This window comes from Bombina bombina, chromosome 2, assembly GCF_027579735.1.
Source record: "Bombina bombina isolate aBomBom1 chromosome 2, aBomBom1.pri, whole genome shotgun sequence".
In the NCBI taxonomy this organism is placed as follows: Eukaryota; Metazoa; Chordata; class Amphibia; order Anura; family Bombinatoridae; genus Bombina; species Bombina bombina.
The window spans coordinates 214410411-214429887 of record NC_069500.1 but is presented as its reverse complement, the minus strand read 5'-3'; the positions used below and the strand labels follow the sequence as shown (position 1 = coordinate 214429887).

The window sequence follows — 19477 nt, the reverse complement described above, 5'->3', positions numbered from 1 at the left end:
TACTGCTGTGATTACCTTGTATCTATGCCCCTGCAAACTGCCCCCTTATTTCAGTTCTTTTGACAGACTTGCATTTTAGCCAATCAGTCTTCATTCCAGGGTAACTTCACGTGCATGAGCTCAATGTTATCTATATGAAACACATGATCTAATGCCCTATAGTAGTCAAAATGCATTCAGATTAGAGGCAGTCTTCAAGGTCTAAGAAATTAGCATATGAACCCCCTAGAATTAGCTTTCAACTAAGAATACCAAGAGAACAAAGTAAAAATGGTGATAAAAGTAAATTGGAACGTTGTTTAAAATTACATTCTCTATTTAAATCATGAAAGTTTTTTGGGACTTGACTGTCCCTTTAATGTTGTGTGCTCTAGAACAACACCTGGCACAGGCAGTTTTTTGTTAGTTCTTTTTTTTAAAAAGAGCATGCAAAGTGTGTATGTCAGACATTGCTGGAATATCTGCAATGAACAGTGTCCTCAAAGGTTACTCAGATTTTTAAAAACTCAATAACATATATATCACTGTATATGACATTTATTTATATAATTTGCTTATTTTATATGCTTATGAAAATGCACTTGTCTCATGTTGCATTCACCGTTTTGTCTGTGCTCCAGTGAGCTAGAATAATGCATAGTGCTAGCTAGTATCATGAAAATTGAGCTGTTGTCAACATAATACAAGACAATGCCATCACTCTGATCAGACACTTTTTTTAAATTCTGATGTACAGAGCATATTTGGATATGCTCCAAACAAGGGTGTCTGCATACATTTTCAGATATGGATTAAATATAAAAAGAAACTTTAGTGGGATGGGATTGCCCTCTCTTGCCCACTCCCAGAAGCCAATGGTTCCCAATGGTTGTGCACAGTAAAATCTTTCACTAGAAGCATTTATGCTAATGCATGTCTATTGCAAAAATGCTTCCATTCAAAATTGAATTTTGCTACAATCAAAATTACATTTTATGATTCAGATAGAGCATGTCATTTTAAACAACTTTTATTTTACTTTTATTATCAAATATGCTTTGTTCTCTTTGTAGTCCTTGTTTAAGAAACATAGAATTTGACGGTAGATACGAACCAAAAGGCCTATCAAATCTACCCATATTACATGTTACTGTTTTCTTAGGACAACCTTATGCATATCTCAGGCATTTTTTAATTGTTTTACAGTCTTTCTGTTTAACACCTCAATAGGAAGTTTATTCCATGAATCCACCACACTGGCTGTAAAAAAAAATATTTCCTCACATTTTTCCTGAATCTGCTACATTTTCACTTCTGATGTTTCAAAACTACATTACCCATGATGCTTAGGCACTCTGAAGTCCAGTTGAGCATCATGGGAAATGAAGTTCTGAAGCGTCTGGAGGGCCAAGGTTCCCCATCCCTGCCCTATGGAATACCTAGGTATTTTTAGGAGTGTCAATGCACTGTTGGGAGCTAGATGATGATTGGTGGCTACAAACATATGCCTTGTCTTTGGCTCATTAGATGTGTTCAGCTAGCTCCCAGCAGTGATGATCCTAAACCTATTCATCAAAAATGATACCAAGAGAATGAAGCAAATTTGATAATATAAGTAATTTGGAAAGTTGTTTAAAATGACATGCTTTATCTGAATAATGGAATCATGAAAGTTTACTTCTGACTTGACTGTCCCTTTAAAGGACCAGTAAACACAGTAGATTTACATAATCAACAAATGCAAGATAACAAGAAAATGCAATAGCACTTAGTTTGAACTCAAATGAGTAGTAGATTTTTTTTCTAACAATTTTAAAAGTTATGTCTATTTCCACTCCCCCTGTAACATGTGACAGCCATCAGCCAATCACAAATGCATACACGTACCATGTGACAGCTATCAGCCAATCACAAATGCATACACATTTATTCTTGCACATGCTCAGTAGGAGCTGGTGACTCAAAAAGTTTAAATATAAAAAGACTGTGCACATTTTTTTAATGGAAGTATATTGGAAAGTTGTTTAAAATTGCATGATCTATCTGAATAATGAAAGTTTATTTTGACTTGAGTGTCCCTTTGAAGGGACAGTTCACCCAAAAATGTTCTCCCTTTTAAATTGTTCCCAATGATTCATTTTACCTGCTGAAGTGTTTTAAATTGTTCACAAGTAGCTCCTTTACCCCTATTTTGGCATTTGAAATAGCTGAATTAGCCTGTGGTATCCCAACCTATACTGAAAGTTTCTATACTGGAGTATATTCTATTGAATAGCCTAAGTAAACACAGCCAACAGAAGAGATTACACTCTCAGTGGGGGGCATGGTAGTTAAGTAATAAAATGATAATTTTCCATTGTTCTCTCTAAGTACTGAGCTTTGGTTTCCTAGACAAATATAAGATAAAGAAGCAAGTCTGTGAACAGAAAAGTGATAACATAATGAGATCTGATATTACCTAAAGCTCAAATTACTACAAACCCTAAAATGTTTTTATTAAAATCAGTTCAGTACTTTCGGGGGTTATTAAAATGTGAAAATGAATTATGCAGAATTTTAGACATATCTCCATTAAAATAGATTTTATAGGGCAGTGTATTCCTAGATTTATTTTATGATAAAAAATGTGCAGTAGATTTAGTGATAAAAAGTTACAAAATGGATTTTATTTATTTTTTATGTTTTTCACTTATGCAGAGATGAAATTGAGTTTGGAAAGCACAGTGGATGCCTTTTTCAATACTAGATAAAAATAATTTCTATATTGGATATTTTCATTACCAGATCAAAATAAATTGTAAATCAAAATCACAAGTTATGTTGATCTAGAGTTGAGATCAGTGTTGGAAGTTATACTGATCTTGTTCTTCATGTATAGTTTTTAAATAGTTGATTAGTATTGTCCTGGCTGAACAGAAAGACAGCAAGACTGACAGACTGACTGCTGAAGAATAACAAAGTAGATTCCCTCACAAGTTTATGACAATTATTATCGTTCATAGAATCTCTTAGTTTTACCCTGTTTAAACCCAGACTGCCAAGGGGAAATGCCAAGCAGGGCCAAAAATCAATAATGGTTTGAAAATGAAACCAGATGTTTTAAATGAATCAGCCTTCCTCTAAAGAGTTGTTGTTTTATAAAAAAAGAACTATATGGACTATAGGCATAAAGCGTAATTTTATCCAAAATATACATGGAGACAAATCTCCAACTCGAGTCTAAATTTAATCTGTTGTCAATTTCTTTGGATATATCAGTTTCCATATAGGATTTCAGTTGAAAAATATACATAGAATTTGTAAACTGAGAATAAGTGCTGTCCAGAATACCTAATTGTCAAATTAGAGCAAAGTTTGTGACTTTGGCAAATTATTTCGCTTAATATCATAATCAATTTAATGTTTATTTGTTTCATTAAAATTAACATACAGGCCATGCAATTTGTAAATGACTTTCCAATTGACTTTTATTTTCAAAATTGGCCTCCTTTGTTTAAGCGTAGGCTCAGCAATGCACTAATGGGAACTGCCAGACCACATCTGAGGAGCCAATAACAAAAGGCATATATATGTAGCCATCTAACTACAGCTAGCTGTCAGTATTGCACTCCTGAGCCTATCTTGTTATTCTCTCTTGCAACAAAGGATTTCAAGAGAACAAAGCAAATTTGATATTAGAAGTAAATTAAAAAGTTGTTAAAATTGCATGTTCAATCTGAATCATGAAAGTTTTATTTTGACTTTAATGTTTAAAGGGACATGAAACACAAATATTTTCTTACATGATTCAGATAGAGAATATCATTTTAAACAATTTTATAATTTACTTCTATTATCTACTTTGTTTCATTCTTTTGGTATCATTTCTTGAAGGAGCACTACTGGTTTCTAACTGAACACATGGGTGAGCCAATCACAATCGTTATATATATGCAGCCACCAATCAGCAGCTAGAACCAAGGTTCTTTGCTGCTCCTGAGCTTACCTAGATAAACATTTCAGCAAAGGATAACAAGAGAAGGGAGGAAATTAAAAAAATAGAAGTAAATTAAAAAGTTGTTAAAAATTGCATTCTCTATCTGAATCATGAAAGAAAAATGTTGGGTTTCACGTCCCTTTAAGTAAATTTAGACTCACCCATCATGATTTTCACTCTTTGTTTCATCTGGATGGATTTAGTTTAAACATCCACAAATATTTTTTTTACATGTAAAAACACAGGTCAATCCTTGTGCAGTGTGTTGGTAAAAATAGATTAGTATAAGGCAGTGTTTTTCAACCAGTGTGCCGTGGCACACTAGTGTGCCGTGAGAGATCCTCAGGTGTGCCACGGCAGACTGACAACAGTGTGACATATTTTTTAAACTTTGCTTGTTTTTTACTCCCAGTGCAGGGGAAGTTTGTAGGAGGCATGGCATAACAGCACAATACATACAGTATGTGTGTGTTTGTGTGTATGTGTATATATATATGCTGTATTAGGCTACAATGTGTGATTTTTTTTAAATTTTGGGATGGTGGTGTGCCACAGGATTTTTTAATGTAAAAAAGTGTGCCACAGAAAAAAAAAAAAGGTTAAAAATCACTGGTATAAGGAATTTCCATGACCCCCAGGAGTTTACCTCACAGATTGATCAGACAGCCATCCAGCATCGCACTGCTCAAATCCATCCTCATATGCCGCTCTCAGCTGTCCAGGGGAAGCAATTTTGGCACCATTATCTATGCAAACTTTTTGGGCATCCTCAAAATCCAAGGTGTATTTGTCCTTTGAGGCACGATAATGAAATACAACCCCTGTAAAACAGATAGCTCATCAAGCACATTGAGATTGATATTTTTGATATTTTTATTGTTTAAACGTGTACAGTGTAAAATTATTGTTGTACTCCAGTTTTTTAAATATCATTTAATGTATCCTTATATGTTTTATCTTGAAAGGGAATATAATAGTTTTAGTATTCTTTCTTATACAAATAAATCAGAAATGGTTTTTTTGTTGTTGATTTTTTTTTATTTTTTTGGGGGGGGGGGTGTCACCCAGGACTGAAGCCCTTTATCCTAGTAATAAATATATAAATTTGACTGTAAGGAGAGTTTAACATTTATGTTTGGGGAATGGTAGCCTAATAGTGTATGGATGGATGGAGTATTATTACGTGTATAGTTATGTTTTTAGATTGATAGGCACAGTCAGATATGCAGATACAGATGGGCACATATGTGAAAACAGGAGCAGATGCATTCATGGATAAGATGAGAGAAATAAATGTAGCAACCTATTATAAGATTAAGAGTTGTAGTTTGTACAAACCTGAGATAATAAGTTACAGTATGTACAATCCTATAAGATAATGAGTTGTAGTATGTAGAACCCTATAATAGGATGAATAGTATGTACAAGCCTATTATAGTATGAAGAGTTGTAGCATGTACAAACCTATAATGAAATAATGAGTTGAAATATTACAATCCTATTATAAAATAATGAGTTGTAGTATATACAACCTTATCATAGTAAGAGTGGTAGTATGTACAAGCCTATAATAGAATAAAGAGTATTGCATTTACAAACCTACAATGAGATAATGAGTTGTAGTATATACAAGCTTATAATAGAATAAAGAGTATTGCATGTACAAACCTATAATGAGATAATGGAGTTGTAGTATGTACAAGCCTATAATAGAATAAAGAGTAATGCATGTACAAACCTATAATGAGATGAGTTGTAGTATGTACAATCCTATAATAAAATGAGTTGAAGTATGTAAAACCCTATAATAGGAGGAAGAGTTGTAGTATATACAAACCTATAATGAGATAATAAGTTGTATTATATACAAAGCTATAATGAGACAATGAGTTGTAGTATGTAAAAAATTATAATTTGATGAAGAGTTGTAGTATGTACAAACCGAAAATATGATAAGATGTAGTATGTACAAACTTATAATAATAAGGTTGTAAATTCAAGTGTAGAGATAACCAAGACATTTAGGAAGTGTTTATAGAGGTTAGATGAATGATGACAGGGTATATTGTAGCATCCCTTAACTATTGCCTCTTCTTTTTATGACTCTGTATATGTCTCTCCATACATATCTGCCAAACACATCACTGGCTATCATCACTTCCCCTACCCCATCTATTTATTTAATTATTCTTACCAGATACGTCCAAGGAAATAGTGTCTTGAGTATCTTCAATCCCAAACATGACCTCACATCGATATACACCCGCATCACTGGCCCGTAGTTTAACCATGGTTAATGATGCATCACCAATATCCTCAGGATGGCTAGGCACAGATACTCGTCCTCTATAGTTTTGACCAATTTTTATACCACCACTTTGGGCTACTAAGACAGTTGTTTCCTTTGGATCTTTTCCATCTTTACTATGTTCAATTTTTGTCCATTTAATTCTTAAAAATTCATTATTAATGTTGTAGCTTGGTGGTAATGTAGGTAAAGTAGAAAAAAAGCATGGCAAAGTTACCCGTCCTGATAGTAATCCTTTCACTGGGGGACTTTTTTCCAATGTAACTAAAAAGAAAAGAAGCATAATCTTATATTTCCATAACAATATCAAACAATCATGTTAAAACATTTTTGCAATACTAAAACATAAACAAAATGCTACAAAATAAAAATACAACTAGCATCAAATGCAAGGTTTATACTGCAGGGTCAATGCACTTTGGCCAATAGCGTCACAACCATAACCATAACCATCACAAATGAAATAGGTGGACCACAATTAGCTTCCATAAGCATGTAAAGAAAAGTATGTTTATTCAACACAGTATTCATGCGTTTAAAAAATACATTTTTTTTAAAAAATATTTACTTCTAATTTCAAAAATAAAATAAAAAATCTTCTCAGGGGCTTTTATATGCAGAAGCATTTAGTATTTACAAATTTAAGGTTGCTTGTTTAACATAATATCATCAATAATAAGTAACTGTATGTTTCTACGACTGTTGTTCTGAAAACAAGGAATATTAATAATAATGTCAGGCGGGGTGCTGTATATAGTATGTTCAGCTGTTTCACAGCGCTTACGTTTATGAAAGGGATGGGTTAGCTATTTTTCAGCTCACACTTTCCTACATCTGGAGTACAAAGGGAGAGCTGTGAAGATTAATGTGAGGAGATGGTATAATTTTATTTGTTCTATTTTTGATACAAAAACTGATTTTAGTCTGAAACATCTGTATCTTCACATTGAACATCTGTTTAACTAAAATTTGGCTGACATTCGCGGTCTCTCTCAGGAGACAACATTTTGACAAAGGCAAACTAGACAACAGCGTATATATAAAATACATTCTTTATACACAAACTAAATTTACAGCTACAGTATTTGTGAAGAAGGTAAATTCCTAAGTAGCTGCTAAAATGTAAAAGGCTCAGCTACTGTATGTGAGTAACTACTTAAAAAAGGTATAAATCACCTGTAATGTTTTGTTTTTTTAATTAACGGAACAAATTTTTTTTTACTATAATTCTGTGTTGTGGCATGAACGCATTGCTGAAATATTAATGTTTTGGCCAATTAATTTGGATAACAGTTTAATAGCTGTTCATACAACAATAATCGTTATTGTTGTCTGCCTATTCTTTTGTTATAATGATTTCCTATTCCCTTGGGGCTTAGAATATTCCTTGCAGAGAACAATAGCTTTCAAATACTTTAAGCAACCTTGCGCTTCGCTTCTAGCTACAACTTGTGGTTATAAGGCTTTCATCAGGCATTTCAACTATATCCAGCTGCAAGTACTTAGCAGAAGACAATTTCTATTGCATTAAAGGGGCATTCTGATTTAGAAAAAAAATGTTCTATATCATCAGGGCATGTTATTTATAATCAAAATCCCTTTATTTAAAGCACATAGTGAAAGTTGTGCACTCAGCACTCTACTGTGGAGTCTCGATCAGTATACAGCCAGTGTTTGGAAGATATAAATGTATTCCATTCATGATTGGCTCATTGGCTATATCCTTATATGGAGCAGCAATACACCATTGGGTGTGATGAACTGCAAGCTTATTTTTTTACTAGATGTTAAATTATATGGAAGAAATTAAATATGGTTAAAATATAAAACAGAACATTGTTTTTTACATTACAATACCCCTTTGATACATAAATAATAAACCTTGCTAAGTTGCTCATTTAAATGGACATAAAAGCCAAAAGAAACTGTTCATGATTCAGATTGAGCATGGAATTTTAAACAACTTTTTTAATTTACTTCTATTTTTATTATTTTTTGTTCTTTTGCTATTTTTTGTTAAAAAGCAGGGGCATGCACATGTCTGTAGCTCTATATGGCAGTAGTTTTGCAAGAATGTTATTCATTTACAAGAGCACTAGATGAAAGAACTATTTTGAGACGCCAACCTACATATCTTTAACAAAGAATACCATGAGGATGAAGCAAATTTAATAATAGAAGCAAATTGAAAACGCTTTAAAATTTGCTCTATCTGAATCACAAAAGAACATTTTGGGTTTTATCTCCCTTTAATAATAATATTTATTGGGCTGTATATGCCCGGAGTAAGTTGTTTATGAGACACAACCAAGATAACCCGAGATATTGGTCACTGAAACTGCCACAGTTACACTTATATAGTCTGTTTGTAAGCAGAAGGATTTTATAGGGGGCATCAACTGGCTGTTGGCCAATCACAGCCCTATTGCTGGTGCCATTCAAGCTAAAGTAGTGCATTGCTATGCTAGGCATTGGCTGCATCAACAAGAAGGGGTGTGCTATGCTTTTACAACCTTTCTCTAATCATCCTGCACATGAGCGCGCTTCTTTAAAGTGAATAGTGTGGGTAAAATCTACTTGTGAATGGTCTAAAAATTCTTTGATGCTCCCTTAAAAAAATCTGCTTTTGATGATGGAAATGTCATTGGTAGTTTGGAAACCAATACCTGGGGAAAAATAACTTTAAAAAAGATAAGTGCTGATAACTTCTTATGTATATAATACAAAGCAATGTAAAAATATCATAGACGTTTACTGCTCATTTAAGTAAGTGAGCTTATCTCACATTTCTTTTTCTTTCTTTCTTCTCTCTCTTTTTTTTTCCTTCTTCATATTTCTACTCCATTTCTACTACATAACACCTTAAACTATAATTTAGAATTTAGTAAAGCAACCCTGTTTTAACAAGCAAGCAGATCTACCTCATATACAAAATATCTAGCTATTCAACCTGGAAAAGTTATTGCCGGAGCATAATACACAGACTCTATTCACATCTTTGTTGGTGAACACAGTTCAAATTGGAACATATGTTTTTTATAAAGCAGTGCTTAATAGCATAATATCTTTGAAAACTGCTTAGACAAATCAGGGACAATCACAGACAAAACCCACAATTTTATGTTCACATTACATCCACATTCCCTAATACCCTGGGAAAGTGTAATTTTAAGCAGAAAAGCACAATTGTTTCCAAAGCAAATATTACACAGAGTTGATATATATGTAATGTCTCATTTTTTTTTCTCCCTTACTAATATGAAATGCCTCTTAAATAAATTTACAAGTGTGTTTCACATGTATAAATAATGCCAGGGGTGAAAAAGCTGCTATGTCTATTCAATATAAAAAATACATATATATGTGTGTGTATATATATATATATATATATATATACATTATATATATATATATATATATATATATATATATATATATATATATATATATATATATATATGTACAGCATATGCACACATAACTTTCAGAATAAAGTTAAAGGATTAGATTTATTAAAGATCGAGGGGACATGATTCTCGGCTGCTAGCAGGAGGTTAATAAATAAACTCCAAAGAGTCAGAACACTCAGACAAGCAGCAGGTAAGAGCTTCCTTGTATTTCAAGCTGGTGCAGAATCACCCTTTTAAAAGGGCTGGTCTCTCTCCAATTTACTTCTGATGTATCTTGTTTACATAGCTTTTCTGTAGCCATTACTACAGTATTGAAAATGTTAGAATAGGTGAAGGTTTAAAGGGAAAAATCATCTATCTATTTAAAATGACAAAATAAAGGTAAAGGAGCTATTTGTAAACAATTTTATAAACTCCAGCCGGTAAAATGGACACTGTTCTTTTAAGGTCTGCAAAGTTGTGTGATATTCATTTCTCTGCTTCTCTCAAGCAGGTGGTTACTAGAGCAATGATTCAGTATTATTTTTGGACATTTATATTAAAGGACCACTCAATGCAGTAGAATTGCATTATTAACAAGATTCTACTGCATTGAGTCTGACAAATTAATTTTTTCTCCCATTTTCTGACTCCTTGTATCATGTGACAGACATCAGCCAATTACAGACTAATATATGTATACCCTTTGAGCTTGTGCTGATGCTCAGTATAATCTTGTTCCCCAGAAAGTGTGAATATAAAAACACTGTGCAAAATTTGATAATAAAAGTAAATTGGAAAGTGTCTTAAAACTGCATGCTCTCTCTGAATCCTAAAAAAAATATTTTGACTTGAGTGTCCTTTTAAATAGGCATTAAAGGGACATTGTAACCCAAAAATGATTCATTAGTACAAGTAATAGGTGCTCTACTCACACTAGAACTATGAACACAGTATTGTTAGAAAAAGAGAATGTTAAGTCAGACTCTGGAGGTGCGCTAGGCGCCAAAATGGTTAAAAAACAAACGATGGGCGAAGATCAAAGGCTGCTCTCTCAAGTTATACGACAATGGCCAAAACAAATCCTGAATGGAATGAAAAGAGGCGCCAATAGGGTGATAACGTAAGCACAAGAGACAATAGCAACAATGAGTATACTCACAAACGGAGCGGCACTGATTTGCGCCAGACACAGCAGACCGGGACCTGTTCGTCGCCCAGCAGACCAGCAATCGATCAAAACTCCAAGCGGTCACGTTGGACCCTTCAACCAATCAGGTATGAGGACACGTCCACACCTTGTTCCTCACGGCCGCTCCACCAATCCAAAGACGATCTGGATACACACCTTCCTCCCTTGGAAGCACAGTGGGATACCCGTATTCAATGAATACTGAGTGAGATACGCAGGGCGGGTGGTATTATAGTCCGAAAACCACAGGACCCAAAAGCTTAATTCCGGTAACACAGATATGGACTCCAAAGGGGTAAAAGTTAAAAGGTTTATTAAAAATGTTGAATACGGGTATCCCACTGTGCTTCCAAGGGAGGAAGGTGTGTATCCAGATCGTCTTTGGATTGGTGGAGCGGCCGTGAGGAACAAGGTGTGGACGTGTCCTCATACCTGATTGGTTGAAGGGTCCCACGTGACCGCTTGGAGTTTTGATCGATTGCTGGTCTGCCGGGCGACAAACAGGTCCCGGTCTGCTGTGTCTGGCGCAAATCAGTGCCGCTCCGTTTGTGAGTATACTCATCGTTGCTTGTTGCTATTGTCTCTTGTGCTTACGTTATCACCCTATTGGCGCCTCTTTTCATTCCATTCAGGATTTGTTTTAACTATGAACACAGACAGACGGTGACTGGTGGATGGTATGACTGAAGCTGAATTGACTAACCAACTGTTTCCTGCTCAAAAATGATCTGCTATCTATTTGTATAACCTATTTCAGGAAGTTAAACCAATAGAGTTCCAGTGGGAGTACTACAAAAAATTATATGCTGAGAAATTAGAGCAAGTATTTTATACTACAATGTCCTTTTTAAAAATGTCAAATGCTATGTAACTGTCTGCACGTTTGAACTTTCCTTTGCTGTTATAATTACATACTGGTAAATGATTTACCAATTAAACCTGCTGCCCATAGGCTACATGCTGCAGCCCACCAACAAGCATAACTTTGCATATGAGGAGGCTATAATTTGCCAGGTGCAGAATGTGATTAGCTACACAATTCAGCCATATTTTCAGCTCTCAGACTGTGAGATGAGAAGAGTCCAATTGCAAAGTTAAAACATATAAACAGCTAGCAAGAAGTCCCTAACTGTAAAGAGCCTTAGGCATTTGCCTAAATTGACTTCATATAACACTATTCTTTATATCACTTTTAAACCAGGTAGTTACAAAATGTATTTGTAGATTTTCCCACAAGGAAAACTTATTTCAGAACTGACTTTGAAACATAAAAGTCAAATGACGTCATTACAGAATGCTCTGTAACTAAACTCAAACATAAAAACCCCACAAAAGAAGCAATTGTTGTCAAGTATCATTATCATAAGATTCATCAGCAAAGCTAGACCCTCTAATTTAACCATCTGCACGTCCAAATGAAAGAAGATCGGCCCTCTCAAACATGCTTAAAAATCCTTTAATGTTTCAAGAGTTTTGGCAAGAAAATCACAGCATTTTTAGATATAGCTGATAAAGAAAAAAAAAATTAAATGGGGGGAGTTTTTTTTCTGTTTTATTTATTTTTGTATTTTTTTTTTGTGTTTTGAAAAAAGTGATCTTGTAAATTAATTTCAAGTAACAGTTGTCTGCTGCTTGAGTCGCTAAAAATACCCACGTATTAAAGGCACTTACTGGCAATGTGATAGCCTTAAAGGGACTATCTACAATATAATTTGTATTGCTTTAAATGATAGATAATCCTTTTACCCATTACCCAGTTTTGCACAACCAACACAGTTATATTAATATACTTTTTACCTCTGTGATTACCTTGTATCTAAGCATCTTCTGACAGCCCCCTGATCACATGACTGTGACTATTTATTATCTATTGACTTGCATTTAGTATTGTGTTGTGCTAACTCTTAAATAACTTCTCGGGCGTGAACACAATGTTATCTATAGGGCCCACATGAACTAGCAGTCTCCTGTTGTGAAACACAAAGGCATGTGATTAAGAGACTGTCTATATAGAGCCTTTGAAACAGGTGGACATTTAGAGGTTTAAATAATATAAAGTATATTAATCTAACAATGTGGGTTGTGCAAAGCTGGGGAATGGGTAGTAAAGGCATTATCTATCTTTGTAAACAATAACAATTTTTGTGTAGACTGTCCCTTTAACCGTCCCTTTAATAGGATGTCCACTGTGATTGCAAAAATACCCCAATTATAGAGTTTCAAAATAGCAGCATTTTCTTCCATAAAAAACAACTTGTGTGGTAATAGTGTTATTGTAAGCGATTATTAAATTGTTGAAGTGATGATAAACTTTAACGTTTGTAGTTATAATATTTGTATTAAGAAAATAAAAGAAGGGGACTTTCATTCATGAAAGGCTTTGTAAATGCTTCATTTTTTTTAATAATTACCCTTTCCAGTTTTCATATATGTTGCTGTTCCTCCACCCATAACGGATACTCTATTTCTTACTTCACTGACAATTCAGGATGTAGCCAATCGTATTGTGCCCCCATTGGAATCCAGCAAGTAAATAATAACCCCTGGTTTTGGACGCCAAAGGGGGAGCGATAGGAAAAAAATGTGTACTAGTAATGGGTGTGTCTATGTGTGTGAGCAAGTGAAAGAGAGAGAATGCATATGTGTTTGTAGTTTTCTTGTTTGACTGTTTATCACATATATATGCAAATATATCTCAATTTGTCAAGTGAGGTGATAACAGATAGTTTCCAGTATCCCAAGTCTCTTAACAGCAAAATGAAAACACACCATGTGAACTGCACAACAGTATCAACATTAGTGTATTTGACCAGCTAAGTAAAACAATTTCCCTAAATAAAAGAAGATTCTTTATCTTATTGTATATATTTATTCCATTAGATGCAAAATTTGGGGTAAGACCACCCAGGTGTTCTCTCTAATAAGTCTCTGGTTATGCATGTTTTGTACTAATAAAATGAGAGACATTATGCACTTAAAGGGACATGAAAACAAAAAAAAATATTTCATGATTCATATAGAGAATACAATTTTAACCCCTTAATGACCACAGCACTTTTCCATTTTCTGTCCGTTTGGGACCAAGGCTATTTTTACATTTTTGCGGTGTTTGTGTTTAGCTGTAATTTTCTTCTTACTCATTTACTGTACCCACACATATTATATACCGTTTTTCTCGCCACTAAATGGACTTTCTAAAGATACCATTATTTCCATCATATCTTATAATTTACTATAAAAAAAAATATAAAATATGAGGAAAAATTGAAAAAAACACACTTTTTCTAACTTTGACCCCCAAAATCTGTTACATATCTACAACCACCAAAAAACACCCATGCTAAATAGTTTCAAAATTTTGTCCTGAGTTTAGAAATACCCAATGTTTACATGTTCTTTGCTTTTTTTGCAAGCTATAGGGCCATAAATACAAGTAGCACTTTGCTATTTCCAAACCACTTTTTTCCAAAATTAGCGCTAGTTACATTAGAACACTAATATCTTTCAGGAATCCCTGAATATCCCTTGACATGTATATATTTTTTTTTAGTAGACATCCCAAAGTATTGATCTAGGACAATTTTGGTATATTTCATACCACCATTTCACCGCCAAATGCGATCAAATACAAAAAATCGTTCACTTTTTCACAATTTTTTTCACAAACTTTTGGTTTCTCACTGAAATTATTTACAAACAACTTGTGCAATTATGGCATAAATGGTTGTAAATTCTTCTCTGGGATCCCCTTTGTTCAGAAATAGCAGACATATATGGCTTTGGCGTTGCTTTTTGGTAATTAGAAGGCCGCTAAATGCCACTGCGCACCACAAGTGTATTATGCCCAGCAGTGAAGGGGTTAATTAGGGAGCTTGTAGGGTTAATTTTAGCTTTAGTGTAGTATAGTAGACAACCCCAAGTATTGATCTAGGCACATTTTGGTATATTTCATGCCACCATTTCACCGCCAAATGCGATCAAATTGAAAAAAAAGTTAAATTTTTCACAATTTTAGGTTTCTCACTGAAATAATTTACAAACAGCTTGTGCAATTATGGCACAAATGGTTGTAAATACTTGTCTGGGATCCCCTTTGTTCAGAAATAGCAGACATATATGACTTTGGCGTTGCTTTCTGGTAATTAGAAGGCCGCTAAATCCTGCTGCGCCTCACACGTGTATTATGGCTAGCAGTGAAGGGGTTAATTAGGGAGTTTGTAGGGAGCTTGCAGGGTTAATTTTAGCTTTAGTGTAGAGATCAGCCTCCCACCTGACACATCCCACCCCCTGATCCCTCCCAAACAGCTCCCTTCCCTCCCCCACCCCACAATTGTCCCCGCCATCTTAAGTACTGGCAGAAAGTCTGCCAGTACTAAAATAAAAGGTTTTTTTTTAAAAAAAATTAAAAAAATTTAGCATATTTACATATGCTAGGGTGTAGGATCCCCCCCTTAGCCCCCAACCTCCCTGATCCCCCCCAAAACCGCTCTCTGACCATCCCCTCTGCCTCATTGGGGGCCATCTTGGGTACTGGCAGCTGTCTGCCAGTACCCAGTTTGCAAAAAAAATGTGCTTTTTTTATTTTTATTTGGCTTTTTTCTGTAGTGTAGCTTCCCCCCCCCACACAGACAAACCCCCACCACCTTGCTGATCTTTTTTTTTTAAAAAAATATTAAGGCATTTAAACATTTTTTATTAACACATTTTCTGTAGTGTAGCGGTTCCCACCCGCTCCCTCCCTGTGCACGCGTCCGCCCCCCCCCCCCCCCGTGCACGCGTGCGCGTCCGTGCGCGCCCCCGCTCATCCCCGCCCCCCCTGCACATAATCGATGGCCGCCACCCGCCTCCCGGTCCGGCTCCCACCCACCAACGCAGGGAGCCACCGATCTCCGGTGCAGAGAGGGCCACAGAGTGGCTCTCTCTGCACCGGATGGCTTAAAAAAGTTATTGCAGGATGCCTCCATATCGAGGCATCACTGCAATAACCGGAAAGCAGCTGGAAGCGAGCAGGATCGCTTCCAGCTGCTTTCCAAACCGAGGACGTGCAGGGTACGTTCTCAGGCATTAACTGCTTTTTTTTTGAGGACGTACCCTGCACGTCCTCGGTCGTTAAGGGGTTAAACAACATTCCAAATTATGTCTATTATCTAATTTGCTTCATTATTTAGGTATCCTTTGCTGAAGAAATAGCAATGCACATGGGCGAGCCAATAACACGAGGCATCTATGTGCAGCCACCAACCAGCAGCTCCTGGGCCTATTTAGATTTTCAACAAAGGACATCATGAGAACAAAGCAAATTAGATAACAGACGTAATTGGAAAGTTGTTTAAAATTACATGCTCTTTCTGAATCATGAAAGAACAAAATTGGGTATTGTGTCCCTTTAAGAAATATACTGTAAGAGCACAGATTAACATGCTTTATGGTAAAGGGTTTTTAAAATATCATTATGGAACTTTTATCCATTTTTGTAAACAATATAAGTGATTAGTGCAAAAATCTAAATAAATTAAAAACAAAAAATGTAATGATTTTGCATAAAATTATCTGATTAGTATAATTGTTGGCACAAGTGGGCACCATTGTCTATATATGGTACATATGAATGTGTCTTTATTTGTATGGTGCAGCCCTTCACATTTTAATGATACAAATATAAAGGGTTGAAGCATATTTTAATATGGCTAGAATAAGACAGCGTCTTTACTACAAAAAGCTTTTGTGAATGTTCATATGTTAGACTTTTATGAGCTATAAAGTTAATATAAACAAGTTGACTAAGCCCTCCTGAGAACTCAACACGGTTAAAGTAACTGATATACATGAATGATGATGATCGTTTAAAGGGTTATCTATTGGGAAGGAGATGTGTCAACAAATTTTGTTTGAACACAGAGTAATGAAAGGTAAAGATAAGAGTTCAAGACATTTTAAAATACAAAATGATGAGTAAAGTTAGAGCATTTAAAGAAAGAATTCAATAAATACCCTATTGACGCTGCCTTCTGTTTATACTCAATAATGTTCCTTATTAAAGGGACAGTCAAGTCAAAATTATACTTGCATGATTCAGATAGGACATGCAATTTTAAAGGGACAGTCTAGGCCAAAATAAACTTTCATGATTCAGATAGAGCATGTAATTTTAAACAATTTTCCAATTTACTTTTATCACCAATTTTGCTTTGTTCTCTTGGTATTCTTAGTTGAAAGCTTAACCTAGGAGGTTAATATGCTAATTTCTTAGACCTTGAAGCCCACCTCTTTCAGATTGCATTTTAACAGTTTTTCACCACTAGAGGGTGTTAGTTCACGTATTTCATATAGATAAAACTGTGCTCGTGCACGAGAAGTTATCTGGGAGCAGGCACTGATTGGCTAGACTGCAAGTCTGTCAAAAGAACTGAAAAAAGGGGCAGTTTGCAGAGGCTTAGATACAAGATAATTACAGAGGTAAAAAGTATATTATTATAACTGTGTTGGTTATGCAAAACTGGGAAATGGGTAATAAAGGGATTATCTATCTTTTAAAACAATAAAAATTCTGGTGTAGACTGTCCCTTTAAACAAATTTCCAGTTTATGTATTTTATCATCAAATGTGCTTGTTCTCTTGGTATTCTTTGTTGAAAGGCTCATATGCTAATGTTTAAGCCCTTAAAGGTTGCCTCTTATCTCAGTGCATTTTGACAGTTTTTTCACAGATAGACAGTGCTAGTAAATGTGTTCCATAGAGATAACATTGTGCTCCCTCCTGTGGAGTTACCTATGACTCAGCACTGATTGTCTAAAGTATGTCAAAAGAACTGAAATAAGGGGGCAGTCTGCAGAGGCATAGATACAAGGTAATCACAGAGGTTAAAAGTGTATTAATATAACAGTGTTGGTTATACAAAATTGGGGAATGGCTAATAAAGAGATCATCTATCATTTTAAACAATAAACATTCTGGAGTAGACTGTCCATCTAACTAGGGTTTCTATCTGTGCTCCATAAAAATGCTGGACAACATATAGATGACTGGTATTAGTAGGTGGGATAACACAATGTCCCCCAAAAGGTCATCATTAAGCCCCACCCTTGATCCCACCATTTATATTTTTCACAACTGTGCAATCATTTTATCCCTTTGATTGCCAGTAACACACATATGTAGTAGAGATTCCCCCCCACGCCCCATTGACTGTCAGGAGCACACACACAGCAATGATTTAACAGCCCATGACTACATGTAATACCAATAAAAGAAAATGCACAGTTACTTCATTTTGTGCCATATTTGTAATGCATAGAGGCATAGGAGGGCCTTTACATTTAACTGATACTTATGGGACTTTAAAAATACTGGACATTTAAGTGTCCAGTATTTTTGTATAGATTTTACTTGACAGCCTGCTAAAATACTGGACTGTCCGGTTAAATACTGGACAGCTGGCACACAGAGCTCCCAAATTATAATCACATGGCCTTAAATAGATTTCAGAAACACTAAGGGATTTTTCAACAAGCGAACCTGCAGTCAGGATTTATCAAGCAGCGGCCATTAGAGAGCTGCTTCCCTGTCCTGTTCTCCACCTCTTAGGAGGAGAATTTCATTGACAGCTCCTGCAGTGTGATTGGCTGTGTGCGGGCAGGGGGTTGGGTTGCACACAAGCGCACAGGATCGCTTGTGTGCAATGGTAAATGCGGACTATGTATTGTTTACTTTGTAAACACTAAAACTTTACACTTCGTTTTTCAATATTTAAACAACTAATAAGATTTAAAAATTGCATCCACGTATTATTCTCAAGCTTATCTTTGTTTTGAGGACGTCCTTGTTTCTTGCATTTATTAATATTTAACGTCCCTTTTATTACTATTGTGTATTAAAACTAATGGGCTACAACAACTATGTGTCTTTTTATTCACCATTTCCTACAGGCCCAAGGAACAACTGGTGTTCTTCACTGTCAGTATACTGCAGTTCACGCCACCTCTGTATCCATTAGGTTTTATGATATGATAATGATATTAACTGACTTAAATCACTTGTGTTGTCTAGCTGATAACACCACATAAAGTGCTCAGTAAAACTAATTTTTCACACATCTAGTGTGAGCAGTTTATCATCGGCACATTAATGGGGAATATAAGTGGGTTTGGGTGTGTAGGTAATAAACTGTGTCTGAACAAAGGCCTCACTGTTTATACCAGTGGGCTTGGGGTGAGCTTTAGCATACAGTAAGGAGGAAGATTTTAAACAGGCATTAGGTGCTGAGGGATCAATTACTTAACATAGACTAGTCTGTAAAGCACTGATATACAAGTTAATTGAAATTCCAACTGGACAATTTATCTTAAATTGACAAACATTAAGCAGCACAAAAAATACAAGTTACACTGCTACTGTGTGAATTAAAAGACATGTAAGTGCCCATTTATGCTAAAGTAAACTATCTACAGACCGACAGACAGACCGACAGATAGATAGATAGATAGATAGATAGATAGATAGATAGATAGATTGGAAAGGGTAGAAAAGATAGAACTTAGGCTCTTTGAATAAAAGTAATTCAATTAGAAGGGTCATGAGTGAATTAAATAGAGCTGAAAATATTTTATATAGGCATAGAAGACATTACCACACTG

The 19477-nt window shown here is 35.2% G+C and overlaps 1 protein-coding gene across 1 annotated transcript in view; it reads right to left on the bottom strand.

The window, feature by feature from the left end:
- The window catches only part of VCAN (versican), a 117987-nt gene that overhangs the window by 80380 nt on the left and 18130 nt on the right, over positions 1 to 19477 (bottom strand). The window contains exons 3-4 of the mRNA XM_053701470.1: positions 6150 to 6527; positions 4602 to 4776 (exon numbers count right to left, since the gene is read on the bottom strand). Of these exons, the coding sequence (XP_053557445.1) occupies positions 4602 to 4776; positions 6150 to 6527 (553 nt within the window). The remainder of the gene's footprint in view (positions 1 to 4601; positions 4777 to 6149; positions 6528 to 19477) is intronic.